The 19347-nt window shown below is 40.4% G+C and overlaps 1 protein-coding gene across 3 annotated transcripts in view; it reads right to left on the bottom strand.

Moving 5' to 3' along the window:
* mast1a (microtubule associated serine/threonine kinase 1a) overlaps positions 1–19347 on the bottom strand; it is an 81218-nt gene that overhangs the window by 21334 nt on the left and 40537 nt on the right. For all 3 annotated transcript variants that reach the window (XM_086296042.1, XM_086296043.1, XM_086296044.1), the window contains 10 exons: positions 17156–17244; positions 16442–16517; positions 15849–15921; positions 10834–10994; positions 8577–8652; positions 5758–5967; positions 5567–5668; positions 2191–2323; positions 587–654; positions 408–484 (listed from right to left, as the gene is read on the bottom strand). In XM_086296042.1, the coding sequence (XP_086152168.1) occupies positions 408–484; positions 587–654; positions 2191–2323; positions 5567–5668; positions 5758–5967; positions 8577–8652; positions 10834–10994; positions 15849–15921; positions 16442–16517; positions 17156–17244 (1065 nt within the window). The remainder of the gene's footprint in view (positions 1–407; positions 485–586; positions 655–2190; positions 2324–5566; positions 5669–5757; positions 5968–8576; positions 8653–10833; positions 10995–15848; positions 15922–16441; positions 16518–17155; positions 17245–19347) is intronic.

The following is a 19347-nucleotide window of genomic DNA, read 5'->3' as shown; positions in this document are numbered from 1 at the left end:
CAGCATCCACTTTTGAAAGAATGTTTCAAATATTTGTTGCACTGCTCCTGATGGATTTGACCAGTTCCAATTTAGACTGAACAAATATTTTTTATACACATTCAAGTCCAATTCTAGATCTTTGCTGTTCAGTCTGACAATCTTTCTGCCGTTTGTGTTAGAGCTTGTTAGAAATCTCTTCATAAATAGCTTTCTTGGATGTTTTCATGATCCAAATTCTTCATGCTGTTGCCCTGTGTGTAACATAAAGACAGACAATATATCTGTATTGTAGCTCGAATATAAATGTTTTTAGATTCATGAGCTTTACCAAGTTTAACCACTGGATTAGTTTTAAAGCTCAAGGAAAAAATTGGATACGATTAGGTTTCTATGTGTGATCAGTGACGTATTAATCAATTACTCACCCATAGGCTCCATTGCTGATCAGTTTTATGGTCTGAAAGTCTTCCTCAGTTGGTGGCTTGATGGCTCTCCCTTTTCCCTGATGAAATCCCCAGAGTTTTACAATTATAATTCAAAGTTAAAAACAAAACAAAACAGGTAATTTGTTTCCTGTGTCTGTGCATGCGTGTTTCTTCGTCACCTCTGCTGAGTCATCGGTCTCTGGAGTGTGCGGACCCTCACTGTCGTAGCTGTCAAAGCCCACGATTTCTGTTGGGACACGTGTTAGTTAACAGACAAACCTGAAGTGACAATAAAAAGCGACACTAGGCCCCCCACACCGCTGTGAGCAGTTAGAAAAACTGCAGCTCTCAACCGCTACAGACCAAATCCCACAAAGTAAAATATGAGAATTAAAACAGCTTCTTTCTATTAATTTTTCTTCTCTCTTTCAGATTTCCCTCCTCTTCACTTTGTTCTTACTCCCCTCATGAACAGTGGCAGAGGAGTGGCAGCTAATTTCCAGTGTTCTTGCATTTTTTGTATGTGACAGCTGCTTGAATACACTGATTACACAACTGTTTTGTTGAAATAATTGAATGATAATTACCTTTTGAAAGCCCCTTTGTGGTTCTAAACTTTATATAAGATAAAAGTCACTGAGCTGGAAACTGTATATTCTGCCAGTGTCTGTTTGACACTGTTTCTGTGTGAGAAACCAAGAAAAGAAATGTGAGTGCGAAAGTGTAAGCAGCTATGTGGGTGCGCATGTGTGCCTATGCATGACAATGTAGGTGCTAAAGAAAGTGCAAGATCAAGATATCAGCAGGCACATTGTTAGAAGAGATTAACTCACAAAGACATAACCAGATACATCTCTCATGAATTCTGAAATAAAAGCACCGTGGCTTATTGTGAAGAGTCATTCTGAGCCATTTAACCCATCAGCTAATGCGAGCTCTTGATGGATTAGACTGGGAGTGGCTGAACAGATGGGAATAGTGAACTGTGAGTTTGGGGGCTGATTTCGAGCCATGATGATGAATGAAAAAGAGAACTGCAGCCGCACCACCAGACAGCAAATGATCCAAGCAGCTCAGACTCTTCATCTCAATATATCCTCATCATGGACGTAAAGAAAAGCTGATCAATATCTCAAAGTGGCACTTTTTAAAGCTTCATACTGCCACCACCCAAAATAGAGATGAAACATTTTTTCTGTGGATTTCTCTCACATGCTTGCAGATAGGATGAGAGGAAAAGACACAAGTGAGAAGCCACGTTAGCTAAATGAAATGCACTTTTGCAACGACGACTGCTGCCAAATCTTACTAACATACTAAAGCAAAAACATCAAGCTGTTAAAGTGTGTCACTATTTCCTACTGTATCAGTTTAATACTAAGATTATGTGAAGTCACTGAACTGGAGAGTTATAGCACAAAACTCCCACCAAAATCTTACATTATTTATGCTAACTTGCTAAATTAACAGGCATAGCATGCTAATCTGTACAGTCAGTTGTATTGGTGGCTCAGTTTCCCCCCTTGAACAGTACCAGGCTAGCTCTTTCCAGCAGCATTCGGCTTTTATAGAGAAGTAGGTTAATCAAATCTGGACTCAGACACAAGTGGTATTGATCTACTTATCCAGCTCTGGGAGTGAAAGTAAACAACTGAAACCAGCAAACATCTGTTGGAAAGCATTCTTGCAAATTAAAAACTTTACACTTTCATTTGTTTTCATATTTTCTATTATATATACACCTCTGGAATAAAACCTGAAACCTATTATTCCCATTTCTTACCCTCCAGTGGATCCCTGGTCAGTCCCAACTGACTGATAATATATCGAGGGATGTCTGCCTTCATCAGTTGTCCCTCCTTGGCGTGGTCCTCTGCTGCTTCGAGTAAGTGATAAAACTCTTCTGGGTTGAACTCCTATAATTCCAACAACAAACAAGGAGGGGTCAGGAAAAGCTACAAAACACTTGTACTGTACATGCATCTTAAATTAACATGATCTCACATACAAAGACCACTGCTGAAGTGGTGACGTGTGCAACACAAGACAATTGAAATCATCACAGCCTCTCTGAACATGTGGAAAAATTTGAATTATGTTTGCAATCATCAAAATCTGTGAAATATTTCCAGCAATTTGTTGAATCTGTGATGTGAAAAATTAAAGCAGTCCTGAAGGCAAAAGGACACCCAATGTGGCACTAGCAAGGTGTACCTTAAAAACTGGCCAGTGATTATATATTTCATGAAAGGTCACATAATTTTGAGAATCACCAGACTAAACACTCAAAAATCTACATTTAATTCAGATTCAACTGATAAACCCAACAAATATTTACACTGTGAAAGCTATAAGTTAAATTATTACCTCGTATTATTTCTACTTCTATAGTTTCTATTTTAATTAAAATCACGAACCAATATCCTTCTTTATATACTTTAAAATATCCAAACTGTAGTGTGTTGATAAAACACAATAACAAAGTGAGTGTCAGATTACGTTTTTCCAGTTCAACAGCCGGCTACTGAACCACAACGCTCTAGTGTGGAGTCACAAAAGGATGTGATAACAGCTAACACTAGTCGAGCATAAAGAAAACGATGTTATGTTGTGCCATGTGACATAAACAGTAAGTAATTCTAAGAGTACATCCAACTTATAATCATAAAACTAGATTTTAGTTCAACCTGCAGCAATTTCATGACCGAACACTGTTACAGGGCTGTCAAACAAACACAATCAGTGTTAATACACTTCCAAACTTTAAATTGCTTTCTCTGAAAATGTTCATTTTTTCCTATGATACAGCCTTTTGTGGTGTCTTATGGGATTCGGTCTCATTGCTGTTGGTGGAGTAACGTTTTGATTAGAAAGCCTGGGGCAGCCAGGATCATTTCTTTCCATGCTCTCTCTCATATCTGCTCCCTTCGACTAGAGGGGAAAAAAAGGAGTATGGAGATGGGGAATTAACCTGGCTCTCTGATAGTTTGCGCTGCTGGAGGATAATATTCTTGCAGCTAACAGCCTTCTGACTGTGTGACATTTTCACCAAATCAGACCTTGTGACTGACTTGAATGCTAAATGAACTCTACGGACATGGACAAAATTTCATCTGTGTGTGCCTTCTCCTCTCTAACCCACGGGCCGTGAAGATCTAAAGTCCCCTCCACATCCTGCCTGACCCTATCGACCTTTTCTGACGGTCGCCTTGGTAACAGAAAGATGAGCCGGGAGGGTTTGGGAGGAGGGACCGCACCATCAATCAGGGAGCTGATATTCAGGTGTGTCCTGTGGATGCAGAGAGGCTTGTTATTACTAAATAAGTTTTGTTGAATTAATGAATCAGCATGTCAAGGACACAGCTCCGTCTTGGACTGGATTTGATGTTCTGTTGTGAAAACGAACAAGTTGAGGAGGTGGGAAGAACAAGAGTGAAAAATATCCTAAAGCAATAATCATGCAATTTGCAGCAACACAGGATGACTGATGTGCTGAATGACACAGCTTGAACAAAACCCATGACCTCCATGTATAATACAGTGTGTTTCAACATTCATACACTCCCATGTGTTAAGAATGCTGTAGGTAAAGCAACGTTTACGGGAAGCAAGAGAATGGATTGTAGCAGCTACTTCCAAATGCAAGCAAAGGCATGTCAAGAGAAGACAGGTGTGAAACAAATAATGGTACATCTTCTGGCTTGGTTTAAAAAATATCACAAATTCATGGCAATCTGGCAACTGGTATGTCTAAAATTTCAAATTTTTACATATAATTAACAGGGGAAAAATATGACATGCTACTAAATCACATCGTGATGAAGTTATTTGTACTCTGATGGTCAATGTCAGTATTTCTTTTAAAAACGTGTTAGCTAGCTACCTTTGACTGCTCCCTTATCACAAGGGTCACCACAGCTTGTAGCTGCGTATGTTTGATTTGGCAGTTTTATGGCAAATGAAGCTCCTGATACACAGTATTTTATGCTGATGTTAATGATAGACGAGGTTTGGACCTCTGCAGTTATTTAAGCAGCAGAGCATTTGTGACTTTTCACACTATGGACCTCAGCACTTTAACTTTATGTAGTCAGACATTTCATGGCAGAGTGGCTGTTGTTCCTGAAGGCTTGATTTTATACACCTGTGGCAATAGGGGTTGAACTACCTGAATTCAAAGATTAAGAGGTGTTGTGCATTGCCTTTCTTGTCTTTTATAATCTTGCTTATTTCATCTCCATGTTCCACTGGATTGGGCCTGTATCTCATTACCAACTGGTGATAAATGTGTTATGTGTGCGCTGAAGTTATGACAGAATAAAAACAAATCAAGCAGAGTTGGTTAGAGCTTCAAATATGCAAGATTCAACACAGGAAATGCAGGGAATTTAAAGGCCCAAATTGCTTCTGAATTCTCTAAAATCTGAGACAGAGGTGTTTGCCATGTTTGATGAAATTGTATGCAGATTTTCTTTTTTAGGTGTAAAAAAAAAATCTTACTTCTGTAAAAATGTCAGGGTTAACGGGGAAAAAAAGCAGTAGCAATGGGATACCCCAGGGGATGGTCTGAGGTCAGTTGGTTTGAGGTCTGTTGCTATTTGGCAATAATTTACCACAGACATCTTCTCTGGCTTAGTAGCCAAAATGTTGGCCTCCTAATGCTGTGTAGAGACACCAGTGTTGCTGTAGTTTTATCTGTAAATTTGGACCTTTATCCTGTTCTTTTTTCACAGTTTTATTCCACCACAGTTTTATTGCTGCAAACACTACTTGTTTATACTTGTAAGTTGCAAAAGTGAAACACATAAAGAAGACATCCTGTCTTGTCTTTCTCTGTTAATAACATACTGGTAAAACAGATGCAACATAAAAGATTAAACAAAACTTGAACCTTTCCTGACTGGAGTGGCAGCATAGCTTCCTGCAGTGACACACTTATGTTTCATCTGTTCAGAATGAACGAACAGTCGACACTCTGCCCTACTTTTAGATTCTGTAGTACCAGTTCAGCATATTCGACCCTCCGTTTCCATGTGGGAGGACGGGAGTATCTTCGAGCAGCTCAATGGGGTAGAAAATGCCTCCAGAAACAAAGAAAGTCTGGATTCTCGATGTGTTTGAAAGTTTAGCCACAATCAGATAAGCAGGGCGGAACTCACCAAGCACTCCAGCAGCCTGGCAGGACGAGATATGATGATGAAGAGCTTTTTGACAAGCTCGATGACGAAGGTGAGCTCCGAGCTCTCCGAGCGCTTGTAGACCTGATGAAGAAAGACAGAAATTTGGAGAGACAGGGTCAGTTAGCGAGGTTTGGAAGCACATCACATCAGATTCCTGCTACACAACTCACGTCGTGCAGCATCTTCTCCAGATTCTCCTGCAGTTCACAGAAGTAAACGCTGGTAATGACGCCCTCGCGTGATTTGGTCAGGCAGTCTCTGGCTAGCTCGGTTATCTGGTGGTGGATGAAGCTGAGAACCCCGTCAGCCAGTGGCAGAACACTCTCTGGGGAGTAGTTCTGGATGAAGTCTGCCAACCTCTCTTCCATCTGAGCTGTGGCCTGATTAGAGACACAACAGTGGTTAATAGTCAGTGAGTGTAAGATAATACGATCACCTGTCTTTATCTCAATATACGGTGCTCAGCCAGCTCCACACATTCTATATAAATGTGCTACTTTAGACACGACACTCATTGTTTTCTGAACAAGCCTTTGTGGAAGGGCCTTGATGTTTTTTTGCACTTCACTGTTCATTCCCTGCAGAAAAAAAAAAAGATTTTTTAGGATGTTTCTTTCTCAGGCTGCAGAAACTCAGCTCAGCTAAGGCACCTCAACGAAAGTGATGTGTGAAGTGATGTAACACAATGTGACGCGCCCTGTGTTCGGTCCTTGTTCATTAAGTGCTGCTTTAGAGAATTAATGTGCCTTTTCTGCCTATTTTATTTTCAGAAATTACCAGTACTCATGTATGGTGAAGCAAACAATTATCTGGAAGGATGCTACTATTATTTTCTAATAAGTAAAGACACTTAAGCTCATTTAATGGTCATTATAATTAATTCAGCTGTAGGGCTGGGCCATATCATACCGTTCACAGTAATACCGGTATAATGTTGGGCAACGATAAGAAAATGAAATATCGCGATAGAATATGAGTAAAACGCGCATGCGCAGTGCCTTTGTTTTCATACGCAGATGGCGGAAAAATCATGGCGGCGACGGAGAATGAGAAGGGCGAAAGCGGATCGTTGAATGAAACGAATGAACCAGAATTGGTTTGTAAAAATGCTGCAACTTCAGTGGTGTGGAACTGGTTTAGCTTTCGTCCCTCAGATACACAACAAAGCACTATTTTTGGTAGAGCATGCTAGCGGGCTGTCGTTATTACCGTGTTTTTTGGAAAATACGACATTTTTCTGAAAATCGACAGCGCCCCTTATAATCCCGTGTGCCTTATGTATGAATTCTGGTTGTGTTTACTGACCTCGAAACGATTTTATGTGGCACACGGCGCTCGAAAATCTGTCAAATGTTTTAGTACGACTTTGCTAAATTTTTAGATAACTTTAATGCACATAAAAAACAGCTGCTTGTTTAAGTGAAAATACATTGATGTTTTTGGGGTTTTTTTGCAAGTTGTGGAGTTGTAAAGTATTTTGTCTAGTGTCAATTATATCGTGAGTTATATCATTATCGCAAATTTTCAAATGTATATCGTGATAAATATTTTTGGTCATATTGCCCTGCTCTATTCAGCTGACAGGTTAACGCGCCCAAATATAAACAGATTTCTTGGGAAAGAGCAGGGAGAGATCTAGAGGTTTCATTAACTGGAACCTCTCCTCAGTGCTTGAGTTTTATACAGTTGTTGCAAGTCTTTTTCAAGTATGCAAATGATAACTACTCCTACAGTAACATTAAAAAAAATACAGCAATATTAAACCTGCATTCACCAACTTGGGATTTGTGAGTGGGACGACTCGTGCTGCTTCACAATGCATCACTGTGAATGAGCAGGATTATAATTTGTGTGTGTGTGTGTGTGTGTGTGTGTGTGTGTGTGTGTGTGTGTGTGTGTAGGCAGGTGTTTGAGGACACCTGCAATGTGAAAGATTTCCTTGCACACACTTCACTGTTCATCAAAATGGTTGGCTCCCTGAGACACCGAGTCATGTTTACACGTCTCAGAGTCATTAAAACACATCTAATTGACTTTTTAATTATGATCTGCTAAAGGACTTTAGACATGGATGACCTTTTAACAGCTTACCATGAACCATGTAATAAATTAAGAGTGGTGAGCACCAAGCACACAGATACCTGCTTGTTGTAAGAGAAGTGTGCATTAGGAAATCTGTGGCAGCAGAAAACCCTGAAAGTGGAATCCAGTACTAACTGAAAATGAGTAGAAATGGGCACAGAGTGTGCACTACACTTTGAAATAATTACATGTTAAATTCTAGTTTTGAAATGGTTTAAAATAGGGTGTGTGTCATTCATTTTGAAGCATTTTTAAACACAGCCATGAACCTCAAACTGGTCCTGGTCAGTAGTCACTGGTCTGCTGGTTGGTGTAGCAGCAAGTAGTTTAATTGGTGTATATGCCATCAATGTTTTGGTCTCTGCAGTCCATCAGGAGTGCAAAAGAGGGATGGCAAGCTTCATCATGTCACCAAAGTGTGCTCAGGGAGAAAGCTTGCAGTGTCCATTCGTCTCCCTGCCTATAATTTCTATATATTCATACTCAAAATCTGTTTAAAGCAACATCAGGACCTTAACTCAGTTATTTGTTCCCTCTGGAAATAGAACTTAACATTTTACATTTGAATTATTTTAACATCATCACAGTAAATAAGCGCAGCTTTTATCATTGTCTGAAATTCCAGGGAGCTGCTTTGCTGCTTTTTTTGTTTTACTTCTTGTTTTGTTTACATGTTCAGCCCCTCCAGCACTTTTAGATCATCAGCTGCTTACTTAAAACAACAGATTCTTGCAAATAGTGACTCACTTTGGATAAAAGAAATATAACAAATATTTTAAATGTAGCTGAGAGATGTCTGTTGCCAGTATGCATATTGTGTATGTGTGCGCTCGCGTGTGTGTGTGTGTATTTTGAGGTGTGTGTGGAGGTACAGTTTACACTTGCGTATTTGTTGTGCGAGCCTGACCTTGGGGAAGCGCTCCTTGTAGACATGGTTCATCATCACTATTTCATTGTCATAGCAGGATGGTGAGCGCCCCGGGCTGAAAACAGACAAACAGAGAGCAGGAGTGTAATATACAGCACCGACTGAGCAGAACAGAGTGAGAGGAGGCAGCCCAAAGAGAAGCAATTCTGTATTTTTCACCTGAACGGAGAAAATATTCACCGCACTCCCTCATGTCTGTCCTGTTGGTATATAACGCTAATAAACCGATCAGAAATTCAGTACGCCACGTTTCTATTATGGACGCAGTCCCTTCCTACATCTCCTCCATCCTGACCGTGGCAAAGATGTCACAAGCATGTAAACATGAAAGTTCAGCATATCCTTTCACAAGATGTAAGCTAAACCAACATATGGCAGCAAAAGTCTACTTTGTTGATTTTATTTCTCAGGAACTGAGCTGATCTACACATCTGTAAAGAAAAAGGAACTGATAAAAAGTCCTTTATGGGAAAACACATTATAATTTAACATATACACAATAAGGAAAGTCTGCGAGCTGATTTTATCTAGGCCAGGAACTGCTGAGGAGCTTAATATGAAAACTGATTTCTGATTTCTGATTTCTGAATACTGATGAGTAGTGATGTGTCGGATGTAGTTAGGACATGTTGCATCCAGAGGGGAGGCTATAATAGGTGTGATTGCAGGGAGTGTACACCAGAGGCTTCAGCTATTAAAGAAGCTGCTGCACCCTGGAGATGCTCAACACACTGGAGGCTGGACTCGCTACTGATATAATAACAGTGGTGGAAAATACCCTAACCCTAAGTACAGAGACATCAGTGGTGTGCTACAGTTTGAGGCACTTGTACTTCTACTTCACTGCTTTTCAGAGGAAAATATAAAAACGTCCTCAACCATTTATCCTTAACTGTTAGTTTATTATTCTAAACTGTTTATTATAAATAGGGACCAGTTTAAACTGTTTATGTACGTTCTTAGCAAACTGCACATGACAGCTGACATCTTAGAGATAATTACTGGTTATTTTTTGTTGCACTGGTGGAAACAGTAGACAGATTATTCACTTAAGTAGAAGTACAGCTAGTACTTGCATTCTGAAAGATTTAGGTAGAAATATTAATTTAATTTCTTTTAGGTCAAAGTGAAAACTAGTGCTACCCCTCAGCCTTCTATTAGACACACCTATGGTATCAGTTTGAAGCTCCTACGTTGCCTCTTTGTTGAGTTATCGCATTCACAAACGTAGGTGTCCACGTGGCTCGCCGCCCCGGCAGCTTAACGACAAAAAAAGTACAAAGTAACTCTTCGAGGGGTATTCCTATCCGCTAGTTTTGTGAAAAGCTAACTGATCAATATCTTTGTTTTTGTTTGTTGTGTGTCATGAAGCTGCTAATGGTACTTTTTTCTGTCACAGGTCCGTCTTTGCTCTCTTCCCTGCATCTCATCTCTGCGTCTTTTACGCCAGTCAGAAGCAATAAGCACTGATGCTGGATCCACCAACAGGATTGTCTTTCATGTTCCCTCTATTTAGGTTCAAATGGGTTTAATGTGTGAAAGGCAAAATATTCTCCTAAAATGTGTTAAAACTAGAGCCTAGAGTGGTAACAGTAAAGTAGATACTGTTACGAAAAGTAAAGAAACATGTCAGAAGAATAACTAGTCATGTAAAGTGCAGGTACCTGAAAACTCAAGTAACATATTTGTACTTTGTTACTTTCCACCTCTGTCGACTGTGTCCTGCGTACTACTGCAAACCTATCGCTATACCATGATAAAGGGACATTTTACAGTGTTGCATTGGTGCCGGTACAGCAAGGACTTAAGTACTGTTTATTAAGGTAGACACATCTTCAAAACAGAGCATGCTGTGTTTGATGAAAAGGCCTAACAAACCTAATGTCCCCTCTTTGTAAATGCGAGCTGCACCAAATAAAGCACTGGCACATTCACAAAAGGCGACTCATCTGAATTAATGACTGAGAGCACTCCACACCTCTTAATAACAGAAAGAAGTTGGTCCTGCACAGTAACTGAATAAAAATCGCTTTTATCATCTTTAATGGCTGCTAAATGTCCTTTGATAACAGCTTGCCATGTTGAATTTTGGCTAGTTTTGTTATGTCTTCCACAGAATACTCAAACATTTACAAATAAAGCTTTGATGTTGACATCTTTATTCTCCAGTGTCACACAGGAGGGATGGGATCCTTTACTTAAACAGTCTTTTGCCCATTACCTGTCACGCTCTCACCTGAGGCTTCGGGAGCGAGGACGGACGTGTGGCGAGCGGCGCCCGCCGTCGTCGTCTGTGATGCTCTCTGTGCTGCCAAAATGCTTGGACAGGAAGTGCAGCTCATCCATGGTTGGCTGGAAGGGCAGCTGGTGCAGACGCTCCTGGGATGAGCTGGATGACTGGAGAGACATGAAAAGGAGGCAAGGTTAAAAAGTGAACTGGCCGTCGTTTGATTTTTTTTAAGCCTCTGTAAGAGCTGCAAGATCAATAGTTTAAAAATAGACATCCAGTGATGAAAAAGAACATCAAAAACAAAGAGAAGAGAAGACAAGAGAAGAGAAGAGAGGAGAAGAGAAGAACAAGGTGTACTATAATGTGAGTGGGTGTAACAAAGAACTGAAACGAAGAAGAAACCAAGTTAAAAGAACAAGGAGAGAGGTGGCGAAACAAGAAAAATATCCAGAAGGAGTTGGTGTAGGAGTGCAAAACAGAGTAACGCAGACTGAAAAACAGAGCAAAAAGACTGCAGGGAATCAAAAAATCACCCCGAGTAAAAGTTGACTGCTGGTTAAGCATCTCATGCCTCTGGGCGATTAATGGCAGCGCTGCCTGGTTTTAAACAAAAGACTTTTCTACAGCACCGAAGGAAAAAAACAGCCTGGATCAATGGGAGCCTTAATGAACACATCTCCCAATGGGACATAATGGTTGGCTTTGGCCACACAATGATTTCTGCTATAAAAATCCATTAGAAACTCTTTTCAGGTCTTACTCTCGCGCAGGCTGAAGAAAAGTATAGAAATTGCAATGCTGAGAGTGCAACATGATCAATTAAGAAGTTCCCCAAAGACAGAGCAAGATTGAAGAATGAGGGGAAATGCCACTGAACATGATGGATGTCATGAATAAATAAAAGTTTATATGATTTGGTTTTGCTACTTCATTTGGAGCATTTCTCCAACTTGTCAGTCTTTCTTCACTTCTGCTTACTTACTACTAAAGAAAAACAAATATGATAAATATCTCCAACATTTAGTTTTGTTATTATGGTGGCACAGCTGAACCACTGGTCATTCAACCTTAATGCTTCTGACCTTTAATGGCTTTGAGGCTAAACAGAAAGCGAAATTAGTCTCTGCATGTTTTTCCTGAAATATATTTTGAAGAATATGCAGATTCATTTCAGGTGCATCGGGCTTATAAATGGAGTGAGAAAGATTTGCCGCTGAGAATAGCCTGAGGAGGAAATTTTTGAAGATCATAAAAAATGCTTGGCTTTAACAGCTTTATAGGAGAATATAAAGTCAGTCCCAGAATGGAATATTTACTGGAAGCATTGCCTCTATATAAAATGATTCTTTTTCACTGCATTTACTAAAAATCTCAAAAAAGTGAATAGCAGCAGATCCTTCCAAAGAGTTGAAAAGTGTGGCTTAAAGATTCAGATTCATGATAAAATGTGTTATAAAGTCACTACTGGTTTAGGGCACGAACATAATAAATTACAAAATAGTCTCAGCAACATATAGGTTGTATGCTTAGAACCAAATGCACACAGCACTTATAATGGTACAAAAATACCAGGTTGTATGAGCGGAATGCATTTACCATTGGATTGTGTATTGACACTGCTGCACTTATAAGCTATGAAACTTTTAATTATAAATGAGAATGTCTCACCATTTGAACAAAAAAATTGGAATTATTTTCTTTAATCCATCCATCCATCCATCCATCCATCCATCCATCCATCTTCTAAAGCTCATCTGGGTTGCGGGGGCAGCAGTCTAAGCAAAGATGCCCAAGCCCCCTCTTAATGATCACCTCCGTCAGCTCTTCTGGAGAAAAACAAGGGTGGTTTTCTCCAGAACTCCAGCTGGAGAGATGTAAACTCTTTAGTTTGTCCCGCATGTGCATCAGGGTCTTCCTCCCTGGAGGACCTGCCCGAAACACCTCACCTCGGAGGTGATTAAGAGCTAGATGTCCAAACAAATTCAACTGACTCCTTTCAATGTACTCCTATCTCTAACAAAGAACCAAGACAGAAATGTAAAGTATAATCCGACATATGGCAAAACATAGTTTCTTCCCACTACAAAGGTTTTCAGGGAAATATTCAACATGTTATTTTTAAAAGACCAAAGTGCTTTTTCAGCTCATGACTGCACTATCAACTATAAACAAGTTAAAGGTAGAAATAAAAATATAAAAAAATAATAATAAATCTGAGCATTGGGAGTAATATGACAAGCCTGTACCTGCCCTGGTGTAAAATTGCTGTTTTGCTGTGTGAGGCAGGATCTAAGCAGAAATGAGGAATCTATTGTTTGTGTCATCTGTAAGGCTTAAACCGTTACATATCCACTGTCTGTATACACTTCCAACTGTTTCTGTAGCTTTTCTCTAAAATATTATGTCATTTCTACCTATAGGTATACACACACATACACCTTGTACTCTGATCTGCTCTGTTCAGTATACAGCGGCCCTGCTGTATCTAATCAAGCAAGTAATGGAGAACAAGGAGAGCACTGAAAACTGATTGATGGGACGGAAGGCAGGGTAGGAGGAGTGATGGAGGTGGAGAAGATTATGGAGACACAGAGCAACCACCTTCAATCTCAGTAAAAACAGATCAATGGGTTCTCTACAGTGTGTGCGTGTCTCTGCACGTGCAGCTGTGAGGAGAAGCCGGGAGGCAGTCAATGAAAGAAATGATGTGCGAAAGACAGAAGAGAGGCTGAGGGAACGATCGCGTTCAGGGCGGCACAGAAATGTACAGGGAGTGGATTATGAGTCAACGCATCCACCTGAGCATCAAACACATTAAAGTCCATTTCTCAAATGGAGTCTTTACCAAATGGGCCTTGGCAGTGTTCAATTCTCCGGGTAGTCTCTTATGCCGCAAACATCTTGCACTCAAGAAGAAAGCGAACATTGTTTTTGGCTCTCTGTTTGCTTCAAATCGAGTTTCATTTCCACCTACACTCTCTTTTATTTGTCTCTGTTGTCCCTCTTTATCATCTCTCTCTGTCTTTGTGAAGAAATGATGGATGAAGAAATACATACTGGAACAGGCATGAATACAGACTGGTTACATTTCAATTATCTCTGCTCCACTTTTTCCAGAGAGGCCAAGTCATCAGTTTCAGATAAATCAGGTCGAACATATCTTAGCAACTGATTACTTATTTTTAGTTCTGATTTACACATGATGCATGTTCTTGCCACTGAAAAGCTTCTTAACAGTCATCTGGGACTGACAAGAGGAATTACAAAGTCAAAGACTGCGGAGTTGTGCTTGTTTGTGTATGCATGGCATTTAGCCGCGACTGTGGCCTGTAATTGTTTCAAACGGAACAAACGTAGCACATGCAACTTTAGAATATGAATTCAGCAGCGCCAGAGCTGATTTTGTGCATGTAAATATATGCAAATGAATTCTTTGAGTGAAATCCATATTCATGCACAGGCTATAAAATGCACCTCATCTATTTAGCAATGGAAGAAAAATCGAAAGTAAAGTTCTGGTGCAGTTTCATGACTTAGGCAGCAAATTAGCCAAAGGAAAAAAAACAAAACAAAATACACATTTCACATTTTCTTGTTGTCATTTTTCATGATTCTCTGCTAAAACTATAAATGAACGTACGTAGTATCTGGTCATACTTCTCTGTTTTGCACTTTCGAAAGGGAGCGCGGGGGGAATGTCTACTAAAAAATACGATGATCACAGAGGCTCAACAATTTACTTCAGAAGGTTTATATGAAGCTCATTGCACCTACACTGTGCAGCATAGTTTGATAGACATGTTTTGTCTGACAAGGACACATTTAGTCAGCAGCAGTGGCTGTGCAGTTAATGATACACAACAGATGGAGGAAAGTTGTCGCCAAGGAAGCCACATCTGTTGTATGGTCAATTATGCTAGTAACCTCTCATACACCTGCTTTCATTTATTCTCCTTCTTTAATATTTGTATAGGAATAAGTGTCCTTAAGCATTCAAGTACTTAAATACTCAAGGACTAACCAACTACTCAGCAACTAATGGTCCACTCGCTGTATCATCTGAGCTCCAGCTGCCACATATGGTGGTGGAAGCCTTTGTTGATAATGAAGGACAAATAAACTGCTCTTACATAGTGATTTTCAACCTTTGCACAGCACATTTCTTTACAATTTGCCTCTCATTCACTCATTTAGACACACATTTACAGAAATGGTGGCTGAGATGGCAATGCAAGACACCTGCCCAGCATCATTAACAGGAGCGACCTCTCGATCGATTTGTCTATATATAGTATGGATCATCTGTCCAGGCTGAATGCCCATGTGCTCAGTGATTGTAAATATCTTCATGCAGGCAATAATCAAGTAGAAATATGTAAATCAAATGATGACTAGACATTTATCGCCCTCTGATAGCTAATAGTGGTGATTCTGACTTGAGCCCTCAAGGCCTGTAGGTTATTTTCCACCAAAGAAAACACCCTCTGATTTAGTGGTGCCGGAATGAACAACCTTGGGCTCGACGGATGAGACGCATGGAAGATTTTTGAAATGCGATAAGTCTCCTTATCTTTACCCACAGCCAGAGTAAGATATGAAAAGCTGCGGCAAGTAGGAACAATTTCATTTCCACCTTACGGAAAGTGTAAATTAGCGAGTCAGCCTTCTAGCAACAAAAGCTTTACAACAATGAGTCAGTAACACTGATGTTTTTGAAGATCAAATCTGACAAATCGGATTAAGCATAAATGAAATGGGACAAATGCTATATCCTTTTTTTGTTCCATTAATCTGTATTTGCCTTTCAGGTAGCAAGGAATGTAGCAACGCACCAACAAGGTCAGGAAAAACAGACGGGATGTAAAGAATAAACAATGAAAATATGATGAAATCAGCCTTGCATATGTTTTACGGCAAAGGAAATGCATTAAATACATTAACCAGACAAAAAAATTCCAGCAATGATCACATTAAACTGCAGGAATGATAATCAAAGAGTTCGATCTTCTGCTGAAACCTACCGTTGAGCTGGGTGTGTTGGTGCCATATCCTGAGGAAGGCAAAGAAGCCAAAGACCATCTGCGACCATCGGCCCTGAGAAAAGAAATGAAAAACAAAAGTGAAAAACAGGAAAGCATATGTTAGACACAAAGGGAACCAAAAACTGTTTTTCTCTACAACTTTTAACAGCCAAAATTCGAAATGTCAGTTTCTATTTTTGTTCCTCCAAACAGGACAATTGGCTGTTATACCGGAGCAATTCTGCCACCTTCACTGCCTTTCAATCTATCCAATTACACTTTCACTCCTTTCATCCCTCTCTTCCCTGAGGCCTCCTCCGGCTGTCCCGGAGTCTGACACTTCCCCTGAGTGAGTGATGAGGGGGGACTCGTTTGGGCAAAGTCCAGGCACTTTGCCTGATTCATGTCGGCCTGTTGTCACGCCTCAGTCACACAGACCCAGGACAAAGCTGCAGCTCCATTTTACACGTGTGTGTGCGACTGAGTGGGTGTGTTCCCTGAAGGATTTCACTGTGTGTTTGTGTGCGTGTGTCTCAGAATAATCCTAACAGCAGTCAAGCTCCAATATTTTGCACAAAAGAAGTGATGCCAACCTTCGAGAAGAGGCAAAGGAGAAGTGGGCAGGTCCGCTTGGTGAGAAGTTGCGCGGGCTGTCCAACGGACTGCTTCCTAATAAGATACATATGGAGAAAAAACAGTTTAAAAAAAAAACAGACGCTCTGGGTTACCGGGCAGGGTAATAAACTAAAATACATTCTGTTTGTGGCTGTTTTACATTAAAAGTCAGTTGGTTTTGTTCACTTCCTAGAATATTCAGAATAACTGTGTCAAAAGCTCTAGGAAATGTGCATCTCATTTCTAATCCCTCTGCTTATAAACATATGGGTCCATGTTTGCATGAGCGGGTTCTTGGATGTTTTTCTGCTCCTGCATGCAGATGCAATGAGACAGCCATGGGGATATTTTACAGCTTTCTACTGATCAACCTGACAGGATACACAGCCAATGCAAGCAAGCTGCAGACTGCATGCAAATGCAGAAAGAGTCAACAGAAAAAATATAATGACAATCCTTTGGCTGGTGTAAAAACAGTGAATGTAAATTTTGTTTTATTTTCAAACTTTGCACCTCATATAATTTTTCTTTTTTTCTTTTTATTTCAAATTTTCAACAATTTATTTTGGCTTTCATAGCAGATAATTGAGATGCTAAGAAACAAGCGGTGGGACAGACTGATATGATGTTCAGGAAAGGCAGCTGGAATCAAACTGGGAATGTGGTAAAACATATACATCGGGCATACTGACCTATGTGTCCGGGCAGTGGTGAGTGCGGTCGTGGCAGGGTGGGGGAGGTACTGGTCAGGATGAGGCTTTTCCGGTTACTGGTTCTGCAACTACAAACGTAAACAAGAACAAAGAACACCTCAGTATTTGTCTTCATTAGATCAATTAACAGCTGACAGCCCAAACGACTCAGGGAGCCCCAGGTTAATGAATACACTCGCCGAGCTTGGCCGTGCGCTTACATGACAGCCCAAATAACTCTATAGCCTGCAGTTAAATATTTGTGTGCACAAGTGTGCATGCTGTTTATCTTGAGTACACTATGTCATTCTGTGTGTGCATGTGCCAGAACATAATAGAGGATTTTATTGACATCTGCAGGTCCACAGGGGAGTGCGACAAAGCAAGACAGATTTTAATTTCCTCAAGGTCCAGCTGCATGATGGCTGCCGCTGTGAAATATAAAGGCTAGATTGATGGAGGGCAGGAACGAAGACAGGGAGGAAAAGAAGGAACAGGGAGGGCAGGTATAGACCATAATGAAGGAACGAAGTTATTGAACCATAAAGACTACACATGCTGCCGCCACTAGAGGTGCCGCTGTGCAGTTTGATGGAGAGTGCACAAGGGTCATTGTTTTATGTAACAGCTCATAAAGAGGGAAGAGGAATTTTCAGGTGCTCTTTTCCTGTAAGGATTGCTCGCAGGGCTTTAATGTCTCTGTGTGTGAGTCACATTAGTGCCCGTCAGAGCAGATTTTAGAAAGCAGCACCGAATCTGACAATCAACACAAGTTTGCTTCTTATTGCATCAGCTGGCATGCTGCTCTACATCTGTGCAGAAAGTAAAAAACAATCACAGCATTTACACCCAGGAGTAAAGAAAAAAAAACCCAAACATGGTCACACAACACACAAACCCTGTAATCTATAATCTACATCCCAGTCTTAGAGTTCCTCCCTACCTCCCTCATCTCTATCCTCTTTTTAAATGCAAATCTTCAGCGCTTGTTTCTAGCAGTCTGAGAAGTCTAACTGGCAGGATTTCATTGGTGGCAGTGCGCCTCTGTGGGTGCCAGCTGAGGGAGAGCTTGTACTCAGTGTTGCAGAACAGAAGACAAGCACATTGAAATATTTAAGGGGAATGCATTAGCTTTGGACAGAGGGCTAGAAGTGGCTTAACACCATACTTTGCTTCAACTCTCTTAAAACGAGAACAGAGGAAGGGGGAAGGGTAGCAGAGGAAGGAATAAAAAAAAAAAAAAAAGGCACAGAAGACTCGAGTGCACATTTCCTTGAACCTGTTTGAAACTCACTTTCATTTCCCTTCCTCTTTTTTCCTAGAGGCATGAAAAATCCACATTCTCACTGCTGCTCTTTCTCAAAACGCTGAATCGCTGGAGCGTACACCACTCAAGCTTCACTTCAGAACACGTTCTCAGCTTTTGATTCATGATTCATCGTATCTACAGGAGAAACACTCTATCAGTGACTCGTTAAATGGGAGTGATTCACTTTCAGGTCTAGTACCTAATGTTGCAAACCACATAATACTGGGAAGGAGCATTAATTCTACCTGCCTCCTTTTTGCGACTTTCCTCCTATTCTCTATTATCCCCAGTCACAACAAATGGTGTCACCATATTCTGATATCTCCATTCATGCCCAGATCCATATTGCTTTCTCCTTCTCCCAAATTAACTCTCTAAATGATGAATAATTGAAATGTGTGACGTCAGGAAAAGTCATTCTCTCCCCTAACTCCCCTTTAAGGCAATACAAGGTTGACTAAACTATTAAAAGCAGAATGAAAACCCTACAAAGGCAAAGCCATCTAATCTTCCTGTGGAGTTGAGAGCCTCTTTGCATTACAACATTATCTTAAATGAAATGCTTCAAAAGGGTATCTTGCCCTAAGCATTTGTACTGTAGCAAAGGTTAAATAGGAGCTCTGCTCTTTATTCTATACTCCAACTGCCAGTCACACCAGTAAAGGTCACCGTAAGAGCCCTGCTACTTCAATTCTGTTAAAACTAAGTGGAGCACATATGACAGACACAGTGGGGGAAAGGGGGGGCGGGTCGTAAAACCATCCTACCGTGGTGGTTGTATATTCCACTGTTTGTTTTTTTTGAGATCTCTTTCAGTGTACCTTTCTAACATTTACCAAGAAGTCCTGTTTTTAACAAAACCAGCATGAACACACATTTACAA

The sequence above is a fragment of the Aulonocara sp. 'chitande type north' Nkhata Bay genome, linkage group LG6, assembly GCF_057382095.1.
Source record: "Aulonocara sp. 'chitande type north' Nkhata Bay isolate Kocher_YH1m ecotype deep benthic linkage group LG6, A_spYH_male_GT1.1, whole genome shotgun sequence".
NCBI classification, from domain to species: Eukaryota; Metazoa; Chordata; class Actinopteri; order Cichliformes; family Cichlidae; genus Aulonocara; species Aulonocara sp. 'chitande type north' Nkhata Bay.
Note: the sequence above shows the minus strand (reverse complement) of the source record. Positions and strands in the feature narration are given on the sequence as shown.